This window comes from Bipolaris zeicola (assembly GCF_000523435.1).
Source record: "Bipolaris zeicola 26-R-13 unplaced genomic scaffold scaffold_71, whole genome shotgun sequence".
In the NCBI taxonomy this organism is placed as follows: domain Eukaryota; kingdom Fungi; phylum Ascomycota; class Dothideomycetes; order Pleosporales; family Pleosporaceae; genus Bipolaris; species Bipolaris zeicola.
This window is the reverse complement of record NW_006912120.1, coordinates 58,068-76,291: the sequence shown is the minus strand read 5'-3', so window position 1 is coordinate 76,291 and position 18,224 is coordinate 58,068. Positions and strand designations below refer to the sequence as shown.

Here is an 18,224-nt window from a genome sequence, read left to right as displayed (position 1 = left end):
GTGGTATGTGTGTAGGTCGAGTTGGAAGGGACCGCAGCCGCGCGTTACAGGAGGTGTGATAATTTACTGCCCAAGATATCGGCAATTATGCACGATCCAAATTATTGAGACTGTAATAAGAAATTCAAAGCGCATGGTTTCTGACAATGGTGATTGTGATCGGGGTTTGGGTGAGATATGACAGCGTGATTGAAGCTTCTCGAAGCTTCTCTTTGAGGTTCCGAGTTGCGCGACAGGGCCCGACGTCACCGCTAGCGTCGATTGCCAGGTGGAGAGACGTTCGAAGCTCTTGAGCGATAAAAGCGACGACAACCTCGTCACCACAAAGTACTCCCTACCAAGAAACTAGTCGCGCACACAAAAGATTCCTTCTTCATTACTTATTGCCGGTCAATATGGTCAAGGAGACTAAACTCTACGAAGCACTAGGTACGTTTGCTCAAGCTGCCCCTCCACAGTCATACCTTGCTCGGCAGTCAACTGGGCAGCCTGATCGAGGTCCGCGGATAGACACGTGAGCTTTTGCTAACATTTTGTTACAGGCATATCGGAATCAGCAACGCAAGACGAGATCAAGAAAGCATATCGGAAAGCGGCACTGAAGTGGCATCCCGACAAGAACAAGGACAACCCACAAGCCTCGGAGAAGTTTAAAGGTATGTCACCCACTCATCCCACTATGCAAAAACATACTAACAATACCTCAAGAATGCTCACAGGCTTACGAGATCCTTTCCGACCCCGAGAAGCGTAAGACGTACGATCAGTATGGCCTAGAGTTCCTACTACGCGGCGGCGTACCACAAGAGGATGCCGGGGGCCCTGGAGCCAATCCATTTGCAGGTGCAGGAGGTCCCGGAGGATTTCCATTCACATCATCTGGTGGCATGCCCGGCGGCACACGAACATTCCATTTCTCGACAGGCGGCGGCGGAAACGGCTTCAACTTCTCAAATGCCGACGACATCTTTGGCGAATTCATGCGCAATAGCGCCGGTGGCGGTGGCGGCGGCGATGACTTCGATTTCGGCGGCTTTGGCATGGGCGGAATGCCTGGCGGAATGGGTGGAATGCCTGGTATGGGTGGTATGGGCGGAGGCGCCGGTGGAAAAGGCGGTAGATTCCGAGGCGGCCGACGAGCACCAGAGCCTGAAGTCACAGTCGTCGAGAAGCCACTGGCAGTTAGCTTGGAAGAGCTTTACAACGGTACCACCAAGAAGCTCAAGATCAAGCGCAAGACATACGACCAAAGCACGGGCAAGCAGAGCACTCAAGATCGGATCCTCGAAGTACCGATCAAGAAGGGTTTGAAGCCGGGAAGTAAGATCAAGTTCTCAGACGTTGGCGACCAAGTCGAGGGTGGAACACAGGACTTGCATTTCATTGTTTCTGAGGTAAGCTATATTTGCATCTCCCGTTATCCATTTTGAGAACACGTGCTAACGACTGGATCAGAAACCCCACGCAATGTTTACACGCGAAGGCGATGATATTAAACATGTCATTGAACTCGATCTCAAAGAGGCTCTGACGGGTTGGCGCCGGACTGTACAAACCATCGACGGTAAACAACTCAGCGTCGGCAGTGGCGGTCCCACCGGCCCCAACTGGACAGAAAGATACCCCAACTTGGGTATGCCCAAATCCAAGAAGCCAACAGAGCGCGGAGACTTCATTGTTGGTGTCAAGATCAAGTTCCCCACGAGCTTGACAAGTGCACAGAAGGAGAAGTTGAAGGAAATTCTATAGGGCAGCCGCAATGCCGGCATTTTGATTCTCGTACATCATTTTCCTTTTCTTAATTTTGCTTGGGATTATACAGCTCAGACTGAGCGAGGGGCGCTGGGTGGAGTTTTCATATCTTTTTTACGTCCTGGAGGAAAGCGCCCAGAGAAAATGCATACTGGTGCAGAAATGGGAGGATATATTACGAAGTCACGCGTCTATGATAGACGAATCTATGAATTGCATTCCGATATGCATCTTTTTTTTCTCTCTTTGATTGAGTCTCTCAAGAGTCAGTGTTAGGATGTGTACATTGTTCTCTAACATTGTAAGTGTTCTTGTGTATTTGATTTACTGTGTAAATAAACAATACAGTGTTGCTTCCACAGCTACGCGACATTGATCATCGAACGCGCAGCGAGGGGATGCCCAAGTGTGTGACGTCATGCTTAGCCAAGACTACCCAACCAGCCATCCTAGCCTTGTTTTCCGCCCTAAATCGTACCTCCTCATTGGGAAACTCGTGGTAAAGGTATAGTGATAGTATGGAAATGTATCAGCCCGAATCTTGGAGGACCTACTGACGCTTGAGATGCAACAAGATATCTCTAGGCGCGTCACTACACACTGAGCACTCATCCGCGGAGACTTCAAACTGCCGCCCGTGACACAACATGTGCTGTTGTTTGTGTAAGGATGCGTAATATCAGCAACTCATAATCATACTTTGCGATTGATTCTTATGAAATATGAGGTATCATGTGCTCTGGCTTCAGAGATTCGCTATTGTGGAGGCAGGTGCGTTGTATCATTATTGTTGTGGCACTGACTATGGGACAGTCTTAGTGCAGGCATATCAGCTATCCTGCTTCAATGTTCAACCCATCACTCTTTGATCACATTTTACATTCCAATATGCTATGCTTCCAGCAAGAACTTGCAGATGTTTCCTATCCTGGACTGAAGATCATGTGGGTTGGTACATATGAGACATTCACTTTCGTCACACAAGGGCTGTTTTCCCCTTTACCTGGGGTCGTTTGCATGTCGCCTTTCACCACCGGTTTGCCCCGGAACAATATGATATTCCGACACCTACAAACGGAGTGATACACATATAATCTGCCAAAATACTGAAATTATACCCGACTCACACGAAAGCACAAAACACCCAAAGGATGGCAGATTTCGCACTGCTACCACAGCTAGAGGAGTAAGTTCATGTTTGATAGCGTCTTTACATAAGTACGTACTAAAGCTTTCTAGGGAGGATGACATATGCCTTGACGAGTTGCTTGCGAAGCTGCACAGGAACGTATGTGTGTCACCATCCTTGGTCACCGCCATCGCCAAGCATGCTTCCTCTCTCAGTGAGAGTATTTGCAAGGACTACGACGAATTGAATAAGATCGTTATTCGACACGAAGCGACGATACGGAAGAGGTGGTTGAAGAAGACTCAGGCTCAACGGCGAGATGTTATGCTCAGGGCGTGGCCGAACATGGCAGAAACGCATCGCCCAGACTACACAGAAGTCAATGGTTATCTCAAATACACCAAGTTGTCAAATAACCTAAGAAAATGTTTGGGTACCCATGACAAAGAAACGCCACCTTCAGCATCTCAGATATGGCCCTTCATCAACCTTGAAGATCTTACAAAACCGAAGTCTTTGCTGATATTTCTCAACGCACGTGCTCGGAATGTTCCATTCATGTTTACGCTTACGGAAGAGGCGTTTAGCCCATTGGCAGTCATGTCGATGTGCTCCTACGAGCCCAAGCTAGAACAATACAGCCTACAAATCTCAAGCGAAACAACACCTACGCTTTACGTCAGGATGCAATCTGTCGACAAGGCCGAAGGCCCCGACATCCCGAGCGAAAATGCATCCACTGAATGCCCTCGTCGCGGCATATACCATTTGTTTATTCAACATAAGATCATAGGATTCTTAGCTGCGTGCAGCAAGCTGATCTTGCATGACATGGACCAGGATATGCTGTACTGTAGCGCCATTCAGGAGGAGCCACCGTCATCTGAACTTGACCTACCAAACGACTTGGGATTTACAAACTTTGCTGACACACTCATGGTTGCTCCCTATCGAAACCGAGGGTCGGTCGAGTTCCTCAGATTGCGCGCGTATTTCGACGCTCTATGCACCAATGCAAAGGATCATATCCTAGCACTGCGCGAGGATCCATCTTATTTCGCCGATGCTTTCAAAGATATCTGCGAGCACAGTGCTGAATTGATACGAGACCTTGACGGACATATCGACCCGCGTGTGGATAGCAAGTGTTTCCTGATGTGCAATGCTGCCAAGATGGTCACCAATGCGTACAGCATGTTCTTCTCCTGGGGAGAACTCTATCGGATTACCGACCTCTTATCGAAGACATCTATGCAGGATCAAGGTGCTGATTTTGCTTCTTTGATGGCTGAGTTTAACTGCAGCGTTCGGCGTGTGTCTAAACGCGTATACCGGATACTCGCGTGTGCATCAATGTCGCCTAATGTTCGCAAATTCTACTTTCGGACAAACCGTCACATAGTAATGAAGCTATGGGATATCTGGTCACTTGAGGAGTTTCAGCTGATGTCGTCATTTGAGTGTTTCAATATGGGCGGAGACTGCGAAGACGTCAAGGACGAGGCGCTGTACCTTCTCTTAGATCATGTCACCACGATAATGCGGGAGAAAAAAGCAGCGAGAGACTTGGTATCACCTCGAGTTTCCGAGCTGTTTGCGCAAATGTCCGTCATGGGAGAGTGCGCGATGCAGTTGATGGTGTGGCGCGATACACCACAAGGATCTACCTTTGACATGGATACGCCGCATTCCCACGCCCACTATGCCGATTTCTATGACTGGCTTGACCATCTGAGTCACGATTACATGCCAGTACACGTCGTCAATCCATTCCGAGGAAAACTGGATTACCCTTCCCACAAAGCTCGCAACCCAAAAACTGTCAAAGCCATGCGCGATGCAGAAAAGAACCTCGACAAATTCTGGGAGTATGTCGATAAGTCTTATGAGACAAAGACGGGGATTTCACAGCATGAAGTCATTCGCAAATGCATTGCTGAGGGTGGCCCAATGCAGCGTACACCAGCCTGGGAGGATCATGTGAAGGCAAAGTCAATCCAGCCAGAGCAATTGGAGAGTATCTACCAGCTATTCTCTGAGGTTTCTCATAACAGAGATGCGCAGATCACTGGAGCGTTTGACAAACTTGCGGTAGGAGAGAAGGTCAAACCGAAGACAAAGGGAAGCCTAGAATCCGTGATAGTTGATGTACCTCCGACACACATGGTCGGCACCGCTGATGAAGGAAGTGTCCCGCAGGTTCTCAGGTTGGACAAGCGCGCCCTGAAGGCCATGAAAACGCTTTTCCATGTTCCTCAGTCGGACCATGACGATCTCCCCAAGGGAGTAAAGTGGCATGAGTTCAAGCGGGCCATGGCGCACATTGGATTTGCTGTTGAGAAGCTGCAGGGCTCGGCATGGCAGTTCACGCCCGGTGAGTCGCTTCATGTTCGTCGTGCTATTCAATTTCACGAGCCACATCCAGTCAGTGACATCACGTACATCATGGCAAAGCGATTTGGGAGGAGGCTTGAGAGGGTGTATGGTTCGAACGGCGCTAGTTTCCGACCCGCTTGAATGAAGAGAGTTTGAAAGGTTTGGAGTCACTGATTGGTTGGAGTTTTTGAGGTTTTGAGCATTTCGGGTAGTATGGTGAAGGATTTGGTAATGTTTAAATGAATCTTACGGAAAGAAGAAAAGTTGTTTATGGTGAAGGAAGAGCGCTTAATACACGTTGGATAAAGGAATTTAAGTTTCTTGGCTTGAATAAGCTTCGTAAGTATTGAGCTCCGTTGCTTTGCTAGCGCAGGTACTCCATGATGAGTTTGCATATAAAATAATTGAGGTAATTCAATTCAATTCATTCTACTTCTTTCAAAGTCAACCCAACCTCCCAGGATACATCAAACCCATGGACGCAACACTACTCGCATCACTCTCCAAAAAACACCTACTGGGAGCATTCAGCGCAATCGGCGACACCCTTGCCGTCGCCTCCCTCGACAACCGCCACTCAGGCGGAACATTATGCTGCAAAACCTCGACCTCAGACACGACGCCACCCACCTTCTTCTGCGCCTCGACATCCGTCTGAATCCCCAACTGGGGCGTCGTATCCCTCGAGCCCCTCTGAATAATCCTCACAATCTGACTCAGGACCCCAAACTCAATCTTCAGCTTAAAACTATACAACAGCGACTTGAACGTCGTTTGTATCATGTACAAGTTGAGGAACTCCATGGTGAGCAGCGTAGCGTCGAGGAAGACTAAGAGCAAGTTCATAGCAACGAGCTGCCATATCCACTTGCGCGTCTTGCCGTCGAAAATAACGAGCATGAGTTTGCGCGTTTCGCACAGGTAGACGCAGGATATAGAGATTTCCTGGAGGGTGAAGAGTACCATTTGGATCTTCTCCATGATGCTGTAGCCGCGCGTGTAGATGGTGGGGTTCTTGGTCGTGTATTGCCCGAGGTTGAGGGTGACGGTGGGGACGCAGAGGCAGATGGCGGAGAGGATTATGGTCCAGAAGATTAGGCGGAGGAGATGCAGGTTTGGTGAGATGAGGTGCAGCCGGGAGTACAGGACCATGGATTGGCCGGGGACCATGAGGACCCAGCCGACGGTGAGGAGGACGTTGTAGAGGTCGGCGTTGTGGCCGACGTTGTTTTGTTTCATCCATGCGCCTGGAGTTGGGGAAGAAGAAAAAAAATAGTATGTTAGTTTACTTTTCGCTTCTTTAAAGCTACTTTGTACTAGTATCGGAATGGATGGCTTACCTGTTGCATAAGGCACGATACTCAGTGCGTTGATGATTAGACTCCAAAAGTACAACCCAGAGTATTTCTTGAAAATACAAAATATGAGGACTAGAAGTTCGAGCGAATTGTACCATGCGATTGCTGTAAAGGCAGTCATTGCCCGTGGCAGCACTCGGTTAGCACCATAAATGTCGAAATTAGCTCCTGTGATGCCATTGCCGTGCCATGTGACGTTCGCCATTTTCCCTACTACTATGTCATGAACTAACGTGAGAGATGAGATGTGCAAAACGCTGTGTTACCACAATGCATACCATATTTACATACTATATGTCCAACATGAGTTGAATAGGGTATCAAGCCATGAGCGAGGTAATCGTGTGTCAGCAACGAGTTTTGTTAATAATTGGGTAGCTTGGGGGCCATGGGGCTTGATTGGCGGGCGTGTGACTAGTTTTCTGTAGCAAGGCGAGAAGCGAGCGTAAGTCGGACTACGCGAATAGATCGTAACGCTATACTTAGAAGCTTGACAAGCTATTCTCCGATAGCAAGATGAGATAAGCTTTTGCCAAGTCCCGTTAGGACGACCGGGAAACAAGCGTACGGTACGGAGATGCACGTCTTGAAAGAATGCGTCATGTACTCTGGGTTCAGCTGCCTTACTAGGAATGGCTCGCAGTATGGGACTAGTTGTGTACCTCTCCGTAAACAGTTAACGGATGTCAGTATGGACACATTGTTCGGAAACTTCCGTATTATAAGGATTCATTCATAAGGCTGCTATGCGATTAAGATATCAATCTATGCTAAAAGCTAGAAGATGGCCACATGGTTAATTTTAGAACAGTTTCCACATGCATATATCAGGAAATCGAACGTTAGATTGACAGAACGCCTTGCATGCTATGCTAGTGCATTGTCCAAACTGAACAAAGTCATTCAAAATCAATGTGTTAGTTTTCTGCATGACCTGTGGGGCCTTGGTCTGTGTCTGCAAGGCATTGTTAGCAAAATGTGCCGAAGAAGACGTTTATCTACATGGGTACTCACAATCCATTGTAACAAAGGCACGGTCTACCTCCTTCAACCCCTCAAGACAATACTGCAGGGTTTCTGCAATGTCATGACAGGTCCTCAACGGTGTGTTCTCTTTCATGAGTACATCAATCTCTACGCAGACGCCGTCACCAGCATGGTAGACCTTGATGCTCTTGAAACCTTGAACAAGTGGTGCAAAGCGGTACGCCATGAACATCATCTTGCGCTCTGTGCGGGTATCGGCAGCCTCTCCGGTAAGACGAGCAACGTTTTCAAGACAGGTGCATGCCCAGTCGTAGATGATGTACAGGGAAAGGCAAGCAGCACCGACAGGATCGAGCCACCAGACATTGACCTGGGCACCAATAAGGGGAAACAGAAGCGACAAGGTATTAAAATAAACATCTGTTCGGGTTAGCCCTGTAACGTTTTGAGTATGCATGAGTGAAGTTACCTGTCTTGCAATCCTGCGCGAGTGCCTGCACTTGTGTTGTCTTGACCCTGGCGCATCCGATCCAAATTGTTCCCTTGACAACAATTGTGGATACCATTGCGAATATGGCTGCAGGTGGGAGCATGGCTACGCTGTGGTCGCCACTAGGCAGCAGCTTCTTTACCGACTCTTGGAGGATTTGGAGAAACGAAATCACCATGATGATGGAGAAGACGAGGATGCCAATGGGCTCAAAGCGCTTGCGACCGATGGGGAATCTTTTCTTCAGGGCCTGCAGACGCCAGCCCACCAGCTTGTTCGTAGTCCAGATGATGATTGTGCAAAGCAGGTCGAGGGCGGAGTCAACGAGGGACGCGATCAAGGATAGTGAGTTTGACCAGATGGCTGCGACGCCCTTGGCAGCGAGAAGGAGAATGTTGACTAGGACATTGATCTAGGATATTATGAGTCTCGAGTTGGACGACTTGCGACTTGGAACTCACATTGATGGCCCATTTCACATGCTTGGCTGCCTTTCGCCGTTTCTCACGCTCGTCTTCGGGTAGGAATGGTTCCAGATCTTCCCCGCTGAGACCCAAGGGCCCTCTGTCCTCGGCTACACCGTCGTGATCAGTGTCGCGAGGGTTCATACTGTCAACAATATCGTCGGCGAGCGAGGTCACAACCATGTCTACCTCAGCCCAGTCGTCGATGCGTTCGTTTTGTTCCTCGTAGAATTTGCGTACTTCCTTATTCTTTATGCTTTTGAGCTATAGTGAGAATGTCAGCACCCGGTGTGATCAAATGGAGCTGTCAACATACGCTCTCTTCACTTTTCCTGTATACTTCAAGCGCATCGTGGTCGATGTTATCGATCAGCTTGCGCTTCAGGCCATTCGCGTGGTTGTCCCTCAACGTCTGCTCGATAGCATCGCGAAACCGCTGCCTCGGCTTGATCTTGTTGGTAGCTCCATATCCGCTTTCTAGGTCGACACGCTGGTACTTTGTGAATTGTTCGGGATCGCCGTAACTGTTGATGTTGCCCTTGGTGTTGCCGGTGCTGAGAAGTCTGTGTCTACCTCCAACCATGACTGAATACTAGTAGAGGGTTTTAGAGTTTGCGAAGTAGTCCCGATTGCTGAACAACAGGAGGGGCAGAATGCAGAGGGAAGTTGAGGGTGTGGTCGAGTATGGTTGAGAAAAGAAAGCACACGAGGAGGAAGACGCGACGCGCAGTCAACCAAGGCGGGCACACGAGGCCGGAGACTTTAGAGGGGAGGATGCATGATAGCGTGTGCGAGCGCATCATCGTCAGCAGTAGCCACGCGGAAAAGGACCGTGTGCGTGCGAGAATGTGCCATTCTTGGTGGAGCTTGTGCAGGCTTGCATTCAACGCGCAAGAGGAGAAGCCATGAATGACATCATCATCCTTGGCAGGCACCAACCGCAGCCATGCCATCGCGCTCCACCATCGACTGGTCAGTACGGGAACTGACGTCAGCCCACCTCGATTTCCACACACGTTTCGCATTAACTCTACCCTGTCAAAGTCTCTTTTCATTGTCAACCCACGATCCACTGTGCCGGTTACCCGAAAGCCAGCAATCAGCCATTCGGGACACCTTCCTCCCGCCACTCCCGTAACCCACCCATGTTCCCACCATGTCCGCTCGTCATTCTGCCAGGCAGTAGTAAGCCTTACTACTTAGACCCTGTGGCCCGCAACCTCTCCAAGACTTTGCAACTTCTTATAGACGTGCACACGGACTTTATATCTCTACTACAACCACATCGTAGAGTAACATCACATGACCTCGAGCCGGCCAAGACGTGATAAGCCCGCCGGTACTTTCATCGACTGCTTTACATAAGCAAGGCCACGCCACAATATCTCCATGTTGCCCCGAGCCGACGCCTTTAGCTGCAAAAGGAGAGGCGAAGCTCGCCAAATCACTTCCCATGCTTCCGGCAGCACACCACATCACAAGCTATAACCCGCCCATGTGTCCTTTTGCATCGTGAGCTTCCCACCTCCAACCCACTCGCCATGGCACCCCCAACAGCCCAGCATCGCCGCAACGGCGATGGCAAAGTCTTATTCCTCTATGCCATCATCGCTCTGATAGGCCTCTACGCCATGCGCATCGTGACCTCCATGAACAATAACCCTGTTGGCTTCATGGACATGTTCGAGTCTCGCACGCTGCCTGATGGCACCCCTATCAAGACTGATTATACTGGCATTAAGCTCATCGACACACCCTTGGCTTTCTTAGTATCCGCATTTATGTTCGGTCCCATGCGAGTCAACGAGGCCTATTACTGGCAGCAAATCCACTTTTTGCCACAACTCGCGCCCATCATAGCAGTTATGAATGTTGAGGCTTGTCGACATGGGAACCGGGGTAAATGGCTGACATAGTGAGTTGCGCATGGGACAAGCGGTATTCAACCGGATATCGCAGAATACTACTGTCCTGTTACTAACAATTCACAGTACTTCCATTTTCGCATTCTTGTACCAAAATATCGCAGGCTGTTTCGTCATCACCATTTGGTGGATGTTATTCCACTACCAAACAAGTCCCAGGTCTTACTATCAAACCGGACGCACGGTACCGCTGCCATATGCTCGGGTCATGTTACCAGCAATGGTATTTCTATACATCGTCCCCACTATTGCCATTTGGTACCCCGCAGACAAAAGCATCTCCACACTGCAATCCGTCTTGGCGTTCTGGCAATTGTCCCCCATATTCGTCAATATCCCGCTCTGGCTCGTCTCCCTTACCAGCTCACTAAACACAACCAACCAAAAGAAAAACGCCGACGTCTTTCATCTGAGAATCTTGTACGCGGTTATGTTCTTCTTCTCAGTGGCAGTGCACTGGTACAGCATCTACGGAATCTCCGTCTCCGAACATCCTGATGCAACTTACGCCCGCGTCTTCGTCCCTAGCACCTACACCTGGAGCAAGGATATCCCTTGGGGCCTGCTGTGGGTCTTCCAATGGGATTGGATTATCATTGGCCTTATGTATATTATCCCTGCTTGGGTCGCAGTGTGCGATGTCCAGCGGATGAAGAAGGGCAAAGCTTCGTTAGAAAACGTCTTTGAAAGTATTCTTATGATCATGACGATTGCCATTGGCGGTGGTCCAGGGGCTGCCCTCTCAGCAGTTTGGTTCTGGAGGGAGGGTAATCTGGCCTCGATTGAGAGTGCATCGGCAGTGAAGAAGGGGCAGTAAATGACTAGTGTAGCAGAAATGCTTTATGGACAAAGGGGCGACATGGACCACAGGTGTATTAGGAGATACAAAGACCTTGAAAAGTCATCCAGAGTAATCTCATGGTTCCTGGATCATATTGGAATTGCTTCAACTCTGTGATAAACACTGTTCATACTCTTTCTAGAATCGGCGCAAAAACATCTCTGACATCCTTCGATAACGGCGACTCCAGTATCTTGTCCCAGTCATCCTGCAATACACTCTCCAACACACCAACCCCAATATCCACCAGCTTCTGCGTGCCAGCCGCATCCGCCCATTCCACACGCGTAGGCCAGAACGCCACATGCACCGCCCAATGCACCACCAGCCTCCTTAGCCACACCTTGCCCAACACCTCACCACCCTTCCTCTCAGCCATGTACGCGCGCAAAAACGCCACCAGTAAACCCCTCCCCCCTCGAAACCGATCAAGCAAGAACGCCTCCGCGGCAAACTGTCCAACGTCCGTTGCACTGGTACCTCTACGCACCATTTCCCAATCCACAATCGTCAGACTGGGCGGTTGCGTCTCGCTCATACGTACGAGCACGTTGCCAGGCCAGAAGTCGCCGTGGCACACGCACTCATCGTCTGTAGCGAGTAGACTGCCAAAGTCCTCGTTAATGCGGTGCGCGAGTTGGGTGTCGTAGCCAAATTGCTCGAGGGCGAGGTACAAGTTACGGTAGGAATGGCGGTATATGGCGACGCCGATGGGATTGTTTCTTGCACTGCTGTCTTGATCTTCGAGTGCGAGAGAGGTGTTGGTGGAGGAGTTGTGTAGGGCTGCGAGCCAGGTTGCGAGGTGCTGGCCGATTTGGGGGATGTTGAGGTCTGGGGAGGTGTATGCGTCTTTGAGGTTGCGGGTTCCGCCGTCTTCGATTTCGAGGAGCTTGTTTTCTTTGTTGTAGTTTAGGAGGTGGACGGCGTGTACGGTTGTGCTTGGTGAGTTGGTAAAGAAGGGGTTGCTTTTGGAGGAGAGTTGAGTGAGGATGTTGGCTTCGTAGTCCATTCGCGTGGGGTCAAAGGCAAAGTTCTTGTTGCTGTGGAGGTATGGTGCGGCATGCTTGAATATACTTGCAGATCCATCTTGTTTGGTGCACCGGTATACGTAGTTTGCGGTCCCGCCCGAAAGTAACTTTACGCTGGTGTGTGCTGACTGGGTCGTAGCAAGAAAGTCGCTGAGCCCTTGCTCCGTTGTGAGATCATGCGGCGATGTCATGTTGTTCCTGATTGTGAGATGAACAATATGCTCATGGGTCTCCTAGGAAGATTCGTAGTCCATCTAACGGTTATTTAGAGAGGGAATAAATAGCCTGAGTTATGGTTGCAATCACGCCCAGTTACAAGATTGCACTAACCTGCCTTTCGGCCTCGCATACAATTCTCAGAATGCAATCAGTATGATTGCACATGAGTCATTTGCCAAGCTGCGCTGGATCACCAGCGTTCGTAGGTATTGTGCAGGAACCAACGTGGGGCAGCTCGTCCCAACTCAGATTAGCTCCATCCGATCTTAGAGCACGTATTTATCATACGTATTCGCATGATTCCTCTCATAGATATGGACTAGCCATGACAAAAAAACCTGCAAAGTTCTAGGAATTCCGTCAGATTTCAGCTCAGAATGTATTTCATTTCCCTCTCATTGTAGCGAGTAAGATGCGTGCACGTGTTGGGTATCCCCTTCTCGGTTGACCGGTTTATTACATGTTACACAAGCCTCAGCCTTGTCATGTAATGGTTTACGCCTCACTCAGAGTACTGGCTTATAGGTAACCTCGCACAGTCTTCTCGTCTCATCAATCTTCACTCGTTAAGGCGACCCATTTTGCAGTTTCAGTGCCACAATAACTACCTCCAGCGATGAGCTAGTTGGAAAGCTCAGTGCTATGGCTATTGCGGGGGATGAAAATCAGGAACTTGCTGATAGAAGTGTCCCCTTGGTAGACAACTATATTGATCTACCAGAGGAAGATCCCCAGGAGTCCGTTCAACATGCCAACGTCGTAAGCTTCTGTGACCGAGCTACCGAAGGTGTATATGGTAAGTTGAAGGATTTCATTAACTGACTTGTATATGAGAGCCTTCTGCGTTGAGCGGCGCTACAATATACGAAGGAGAACGTATAGGTAGATTCTAGTGAATTTCTGACGATCATAGAATTTATCAAAAACGCCATCATTGGATATTCCAAAACGATCAAATCTCCCGATGAGCAATCCCTCATCCATCATTTTCTCCGATTCTTCGACGAAGAGATCCAAAAGATTATTCAGAATAATGTTCATGCCGCTGGAGATAATGCATTATCATGGAAAGTGGCAGATGAATGCTACAAAGAAGCCATCAGCCCTTCGGGTATTCTCAACGCTGATCGCTATTTCAACGATGTCAAGAATTCCCTACCAAGACGGCGTGCTGATTCTGTTTCTGGAAACCAAGACCATGTTTTCAATAATAAAAGAAAACGAGAATGGATAGATTCTTGGGTCACAATCCTGAACCGCGCACCTAGTGGACTTACACTGTTCTATCCTCGAACGAGTAACGATATCGATCTCACCAACCCAAAAACTATCCCGCCTTACCTGTTTCGAGTTTTTGACATGAAAAGCTCTGGAAACAACGATGAAGAAGTCATGGCATCTTCCATACATGCCTCTCAAGTCCGAACAAGTGGCGTCAATGACTTACTGGGTATGGAGGACGTGAAGGCGACAAGATTGCTGTCTTACCATATTGATCATAAGTGGCGTCGCAAGTATGACGACCAAGATAACTTGGTGTCTTGAACTAGCTCACTGCTTTATGCTGTCCAATATGCAACATATAGAAAACATCACCTAAGACTCAAAAATGCCGACATCAATATATGTATGGTACAAACCAGCCAGTTTCCCCAACGACAATTTGTCCGGGACATCGAGTTGCTCAAAAAATATCTTCCCATTGCCAAAGATTTGGAAGAAGAAGTAGAGAAAGGTTTCCGTCGCCGTCTGTATCAGCCAGATTTCTACAATGGCGAGTACTTCTCGCAGGGAGTATTGAACCATGCAGGCCGATCGTGTGTAGTTTCTCTAGAGCAACTGGAAGATGCCGGTATCTTCAAATTGTACCCGGCATTAGAGAATCCTAGAGACGACTATGGTGTTATTCGAAACGCATTAAAAGTACTCGGTCTACGTCGAGAGTGGTCTAATGAGCAGACAACAACCGAAAATGACGTCCCAGATGCGCTTTCCATTGCACGGAAGTGCTTCCCTGGTTTTAACGAATACGATGTAGCTTGCATTCTATTAGCTTTCAAGCACCGCGAACTATCAGGTAAGTAGCAACGTCGGCTCTTCTTACTTGTTCTTCGAGAAAGAATGCAATCTAACAAGCAAAGACGGACTTGAGCTTACCACCAATCGGGCCCCATCGTGGGCCAACAAGCTAGTTGAAGTCAATCGGTATTGGCAGATATTGGAGACACGGAGGCATTTGAGAGAAGATCTAGGGCGCGAGGTGTATCTGCAACACGACATTTACAAGGTGACGGGTCGTAGTTCGCCGGAGCTGGTGACTTTTCTTGATGACTACGTGTAGGAATAGTGTGCTCCATAGTAAATGAGCTCTTGAAACTTTATACCCACAGTGTATCATTTCTAGTATCTTGTTGGAATTGTGATTGGATTTTAGCCCTGAGTAGGTAGGATAGGAATGAATGTTGCATTACAAAACTCTTGCTACCGGCGTTCAATCTGCAAACGAATCTTTGCCATAACAGAACAGAAAATGATTTAATGTTTCCGGAAACAATCGTGAATATTTCTGTTCAAAAGAATTTCATTGTGAGAATGACTCAATATATGTTAGAAAATTCTATATGCTAATCCGTTCCCTGTCAACAGTCACATCTCAATGCTTCCTCATCCACAATACTGCCCAGCCAAACAACCTATAAACAACAACGATAACAAGCATGTAACTCACATACTTTCCCATGTCCCCCGTCTCAAACCCATATACACTCAACACCGCCTTGCCCTCAACCAAACACTGATCCTGTAGTGCACTAGGAAACATGCACTGACACCCTCCATCCACCAACCGCTCACACTCGAAATTCCTCTTCCCAAACTCATTGACCATCATGCCTCGAAACACGTATGCCTGATAATCAATATAATGAAAAACATACCGCCAAAACACATTCAGCGTCTCCGGCTGGACCATAAACCCATTAACACACATCCACAAACCATTCGCAAACGCCGTCGCCGCCAGCGCAACCACGAAAATCGGTATAAGCGACGACAGCAACACAACCAGCGACTCTGCCGCCAGCAAATCGAGAAAAAGCCACAGAACCCACACCCAGAACCCCTCAGCCGTCGGTCGAAAGTTACCCAGCCAATAACTTATCACACTAAATAGTATGGTAATAAGAAACAAATACGGCACTCCCACTACGAAATTCGCAATCATAAACGACGTAGGCCCATACAACCCGTTTGCGCGTTCCTTGGTATAAATGGCGAGATCCTCGAGGTACGCAGGGATATACGCGACGGCCATGAAGGACATGAAAGCGCCGCCGAAGAAGATGGCGTTGGTAAAGGATTGGATGTTGGATTGCGTGGGGGAAAGACGCAGCCAGACTGTTCCCATCATTATAGCGAGGCCCATGTACATGGCGATGCGCAGGCCGTAGGCGACGATGTCGCGGTGGGATTTTATGAAGGAGCGGTGGATCAGGGTGAGGGGGATGAGGCTTGGGTTGGCGGTTTGGTGCGTGGCGAGCATTGTAGAGAGGGGTGGGGAGGGGGGCTGTGAGGTGATTTTGGAGGTCAAGGCGGTTGCGGCGGGGGAGATGGCCCAGGAGGTGTGGAGGTGGGTTAGGCGTTGGGATGCGGCGGTGGTGTCGGTGGAGAAGTCGGTGTTTACGAGGTCGATGACGAATTCGGCGGGGTTGGTGTAGAGGGGCATCTAGTGGGTGCTCGTGTTAGCTTTCTTATTCTCTTTCCAATGGGTGGTCCTGAGGGTGACTTTGTTGTACTTACTTGATATCCCAGTCTAGAGAAGTACTCTCCAACCTCCTTTACTGCACCATTGTATACTACTTTCCCCCTGCTCAGCAACATGAGTTTATCAAAGAGCTCGAATGTTGTCGTCGAGGGTTGATGGATAGAAGCAATGACAAGCACACCGTGCTTCTTCGCAATGTTCCTAACGAAGTTCATGACTTCGTAACTAGCCGCAGAGTCTAGTCCGCTGGTAGGTTCGTCGAGGAACAGAATCCTTGGGCTTGTGATGAGTTGGCTGGCCACGCTTACACGACGCTTTTGGCCGCCAGATACGCCTTTTCGGATTGGCGTTCCGATCAAGGCGTCAGCTTGATTCTGGAGACCAAAGGAAGACAGGAGGCTGGATATGCGTGCCTTTCGTGCTGCTTTGCTTATTGAACTATCGAATTGAGCGTCAGTGAAAAGCACTAAGAGTATATGGTACAATTGAAGACCTACCTGGGCAGTGCAAGCTCAGCTGCAAAGTATAATGTCTCCCTGACGGTAAGAGAACCGACAAGTGCATCTTCCTGTTCCACATAGCTACTCAGTTTCCTAAACGTAGCCAATGTCGTCGGCTCCCCATTAATCTTCAGATCCTGACGGATAGTCGCCTTTGGCATGGCCGCCCGATGAGCAAGTACATTGAGCAGTGTCGTTTTTCCCGAGCCACTGGGTCCCATGAGAGCGAGCATCTCTCCTGCCTCCAGGACACCGCTAACATTGGCCAGGATATCCAGCGGTTGTTTCGAAGCACGATCCTTGACAGTAACAGTGACATCCTGCCAGCTAAAACTCTGCACGACATCATTGGTAAGATGAGCAAAGTCCGCGGTATGATTTCCCTTTTCCACATCAGGGGCTTCGCCTGTAGATGACATGGCGAAAGTCGTGTAGTGTTTCTCCTAGAAATACCTCGATAATACTCAAAAGAAATAATAATAGGAATAGTAATGAGTATCGTAGGACCAACACAAGGAAATCTGACTAAAAAGATATTAATTTAACAGACAACCCCCCCTCCATCCACCATATATATTATCATCACTCAGCCTCACACCCTCACATTTAAGGCCCCCAAACCCCCATCCATCTCCACTCCCGCATACGTATTTAATATCGGCGAGTAAACTCTTCCACCCAAACCACCTTACCTAAAAGAACTATCCGCCTGAAATAACACACCCTAGCGCAGTCCCCGACGGACCCTTCGCAACGTCAAACCCCATTTCCACAAGGCAGATGAATCCAGATGCTTTCCTGATTGAGAAGAAAGTGGAGGGGCGCACGTATCTACTATTACACTACACCATGCTGTGTTACGCTACACTATGCTACACATGGCTAAGCGCAGTGTAAATGCGAGGAAGGATGGCAGCTGAAAAAACAAGCGCGATACTTCTAGTAAGCAATGGCCAAGCGCACATGTGCGGTGTGTGTGTGTGGGTGGGTGCCCGAGGTGAGATTTGTGGATGAAGGATGATGGGGGTGTAAGACGGAGAGTTTTGATCCATTGATTGGAGGAGACATAAGGCTGAAGTCGCCGTTTGGACAACTCAAAGATACGAGCGCCATTTTCTGCGATGACTGGTAGTCGAGACGAGTCGCGAAAGACTACGTAGTACGTACAAATAAGGCTGACCGAAAAAACAAACCGACGATTGTACGAAACGTCCCTGCATCGAACAAAACGAAGAAACAAGGGTCAGTCCGACCGAGATCCATCTGTCCACGCTAATCAGGCTGTGAGAATAGTAGTAGTAGGCAAATCTCAGCTCTCTCGGCGTTCTTACGCTGGCAGCTCAAGGTCCCCGGACCCCAGGCTAAAAAACGTCGGCGAGGTATTCCTTCAAC

General features: G+C 48.9%; 8 protein-coding genes across 8 annotated transcripts; 4 read left to right on the top strand and 4 right to left on the bottom strand.

Annotated features, from left to right (window-relative positions):
- Positions 1-395: 395 nt before the first annotated feature.
- On the top strand, positions 396-1,749 carry COCCADRAFT_4936 (uncharacterized protein; the record flags this gene model as incomplete). Its single annotated transcript, XM_007713946.1, has 4 exons — positions 396-429; positions 543-656; positions 709-1,394; positions 1,456-1,749. The coding sequence occupies 4 exons, from the start codon at positions 396-398 to the stop codon at positions 1,747-1,749; spliced, it is 1,128 nt and encodes a 375-aa protein (XP_007712136.1).
- Positions 1,750-2,903: 1,154 nt separating this feature from the next.
- On the top strand, positions 2,904-5,398 carry COCCADRAFT_36660 (uncharacterized protein; the record flags this gene model as incomplete). The annotated part of the gene is made up of 3 exons (XM_007713980.1): positions 2,904-2,938; positions 3,037-3,308; positions 3,345-5,398. The coding sequence occupies 3 exons, from the start codon at positions 2,904-2,906 to the stop codon at positions 5,396-5,398; spliced, it is 2,361 nt and encodes a 786-aa protein (XP_007712170.1).
- A 303-nt stretch (positions 5,399-5,701) lies between these two features.
- Positions 5,702-6,820, bottom strand: COCCADRAFT_95754 (uncharacterized protein; the record flags this gene model as incomplete). Its single annotated transcript, XM_007713979.1, has 2 exons — positions 5,702-6,504; positions 6,619-6,820. 2 exons carry the CDS (start codon positions 6,818-6,820, stop codon positions 5,702-5,704), a joined length of 1,005 nt encoding a protein of 334 aa, XP_007712169.1.
- A 712-nt stretch (positions 6,821-7,532) lies between these two features.
- Positions 7,533-9,139, bottom strand: COCCADRAFT_4933 (uncharacterized protein; the record flags this gene model as incomplete). Its single annotated transcript, XM_007713945.1, has 5 exons — positions 7,533-7,570; positions 7,630-8,022; positions 8,072-8,504; positions 8,554-8,820; positions 8,873-9,139. The coding sequence occupies 5 exons, from the start codon at positions 9,137-9,139 to the stop codon at positions 7,533-7,535; spliced, it is 1,398 nt and encodes a 465-aa protein (XP_007712135.1).
- Positions 9,140-10,097: 958 nt separating this feature from the next.
- COCCADRAFT_4932 (uncharacterized protein) lies at positions 10,098-11,298 on the top strand (the record flags this gene model as incomplete). Its single annotated transcript, XM_007713944.1, has 2 exons — positions 10,098-10,471; positions 10,548-11,298. 2 exons carry the CDS (start codon positions 10,098-10,100, stop codon positions 11,296-11,298), a joined length of 1,125 nt encoding a protein of 374 aa, XP_007712134.1.
- Positions 11,299-11,449: 151 nt separating this feature from the next.
- COCCADRAFT_26164 (uncharacterized protein) lies at positions 11,450-12,541 on the bottom strand (the record flags this gene model as incomplete). Its single annotated transcript, XM_007713954.1, has 1 exon — positions 11,450-12,541. The coding sequence occupies one exon, from the start codon at positions 12,539-12,541 to the stop codon at positions 11,450-11,452; it is 1,092 nt and encodes a 363-aa protein (XP_007712144.1).
- Positions 12,542-13,211: 670 nt separating this feature from the next.
- On the top strand, positions 13,212-14,910 carry COCCADRAFT_26163 (uncharacterized protein; the record flags this gene model as incomplete). Its single annotated transcript, XM_007713953.1, has 4 exons — positions 13,212-13,365; positions 13,483-14,083; positions 14,171-14,646; positions 14,711-14,910. The coding sequence occupies 4 exons, from the start codon at positions 13,212-13,214 to the stop codon at positions 14,908-14,910; spliced, it is 1,431 nt and encodes a 476-aa protein (XP_007712143.1).
- Positions 14,911-15,222: 312 nt separating this feature from the next.
- Positions 15,223-17,251, bottom strand: COCCADRAFT_4929 (uncharacterized protein; the record flags this gene model as incomplete). The annotated part of the gene is made up of 3 exons (XM_007713943.1): positions 15,223-16,293; positions 16,368-16,770; positions 16,830-17,251. The coding sequence occupies 3 exons, from the start codon at positions 17,249-17,251 to the stop codon at positions 15,223-15,225; spliced, it is 1,896 nt and encodes a 631-aa protein (XP_007712133.1).
- Positions 17,252-18,224: the final 973 nt, after the last annotated feature.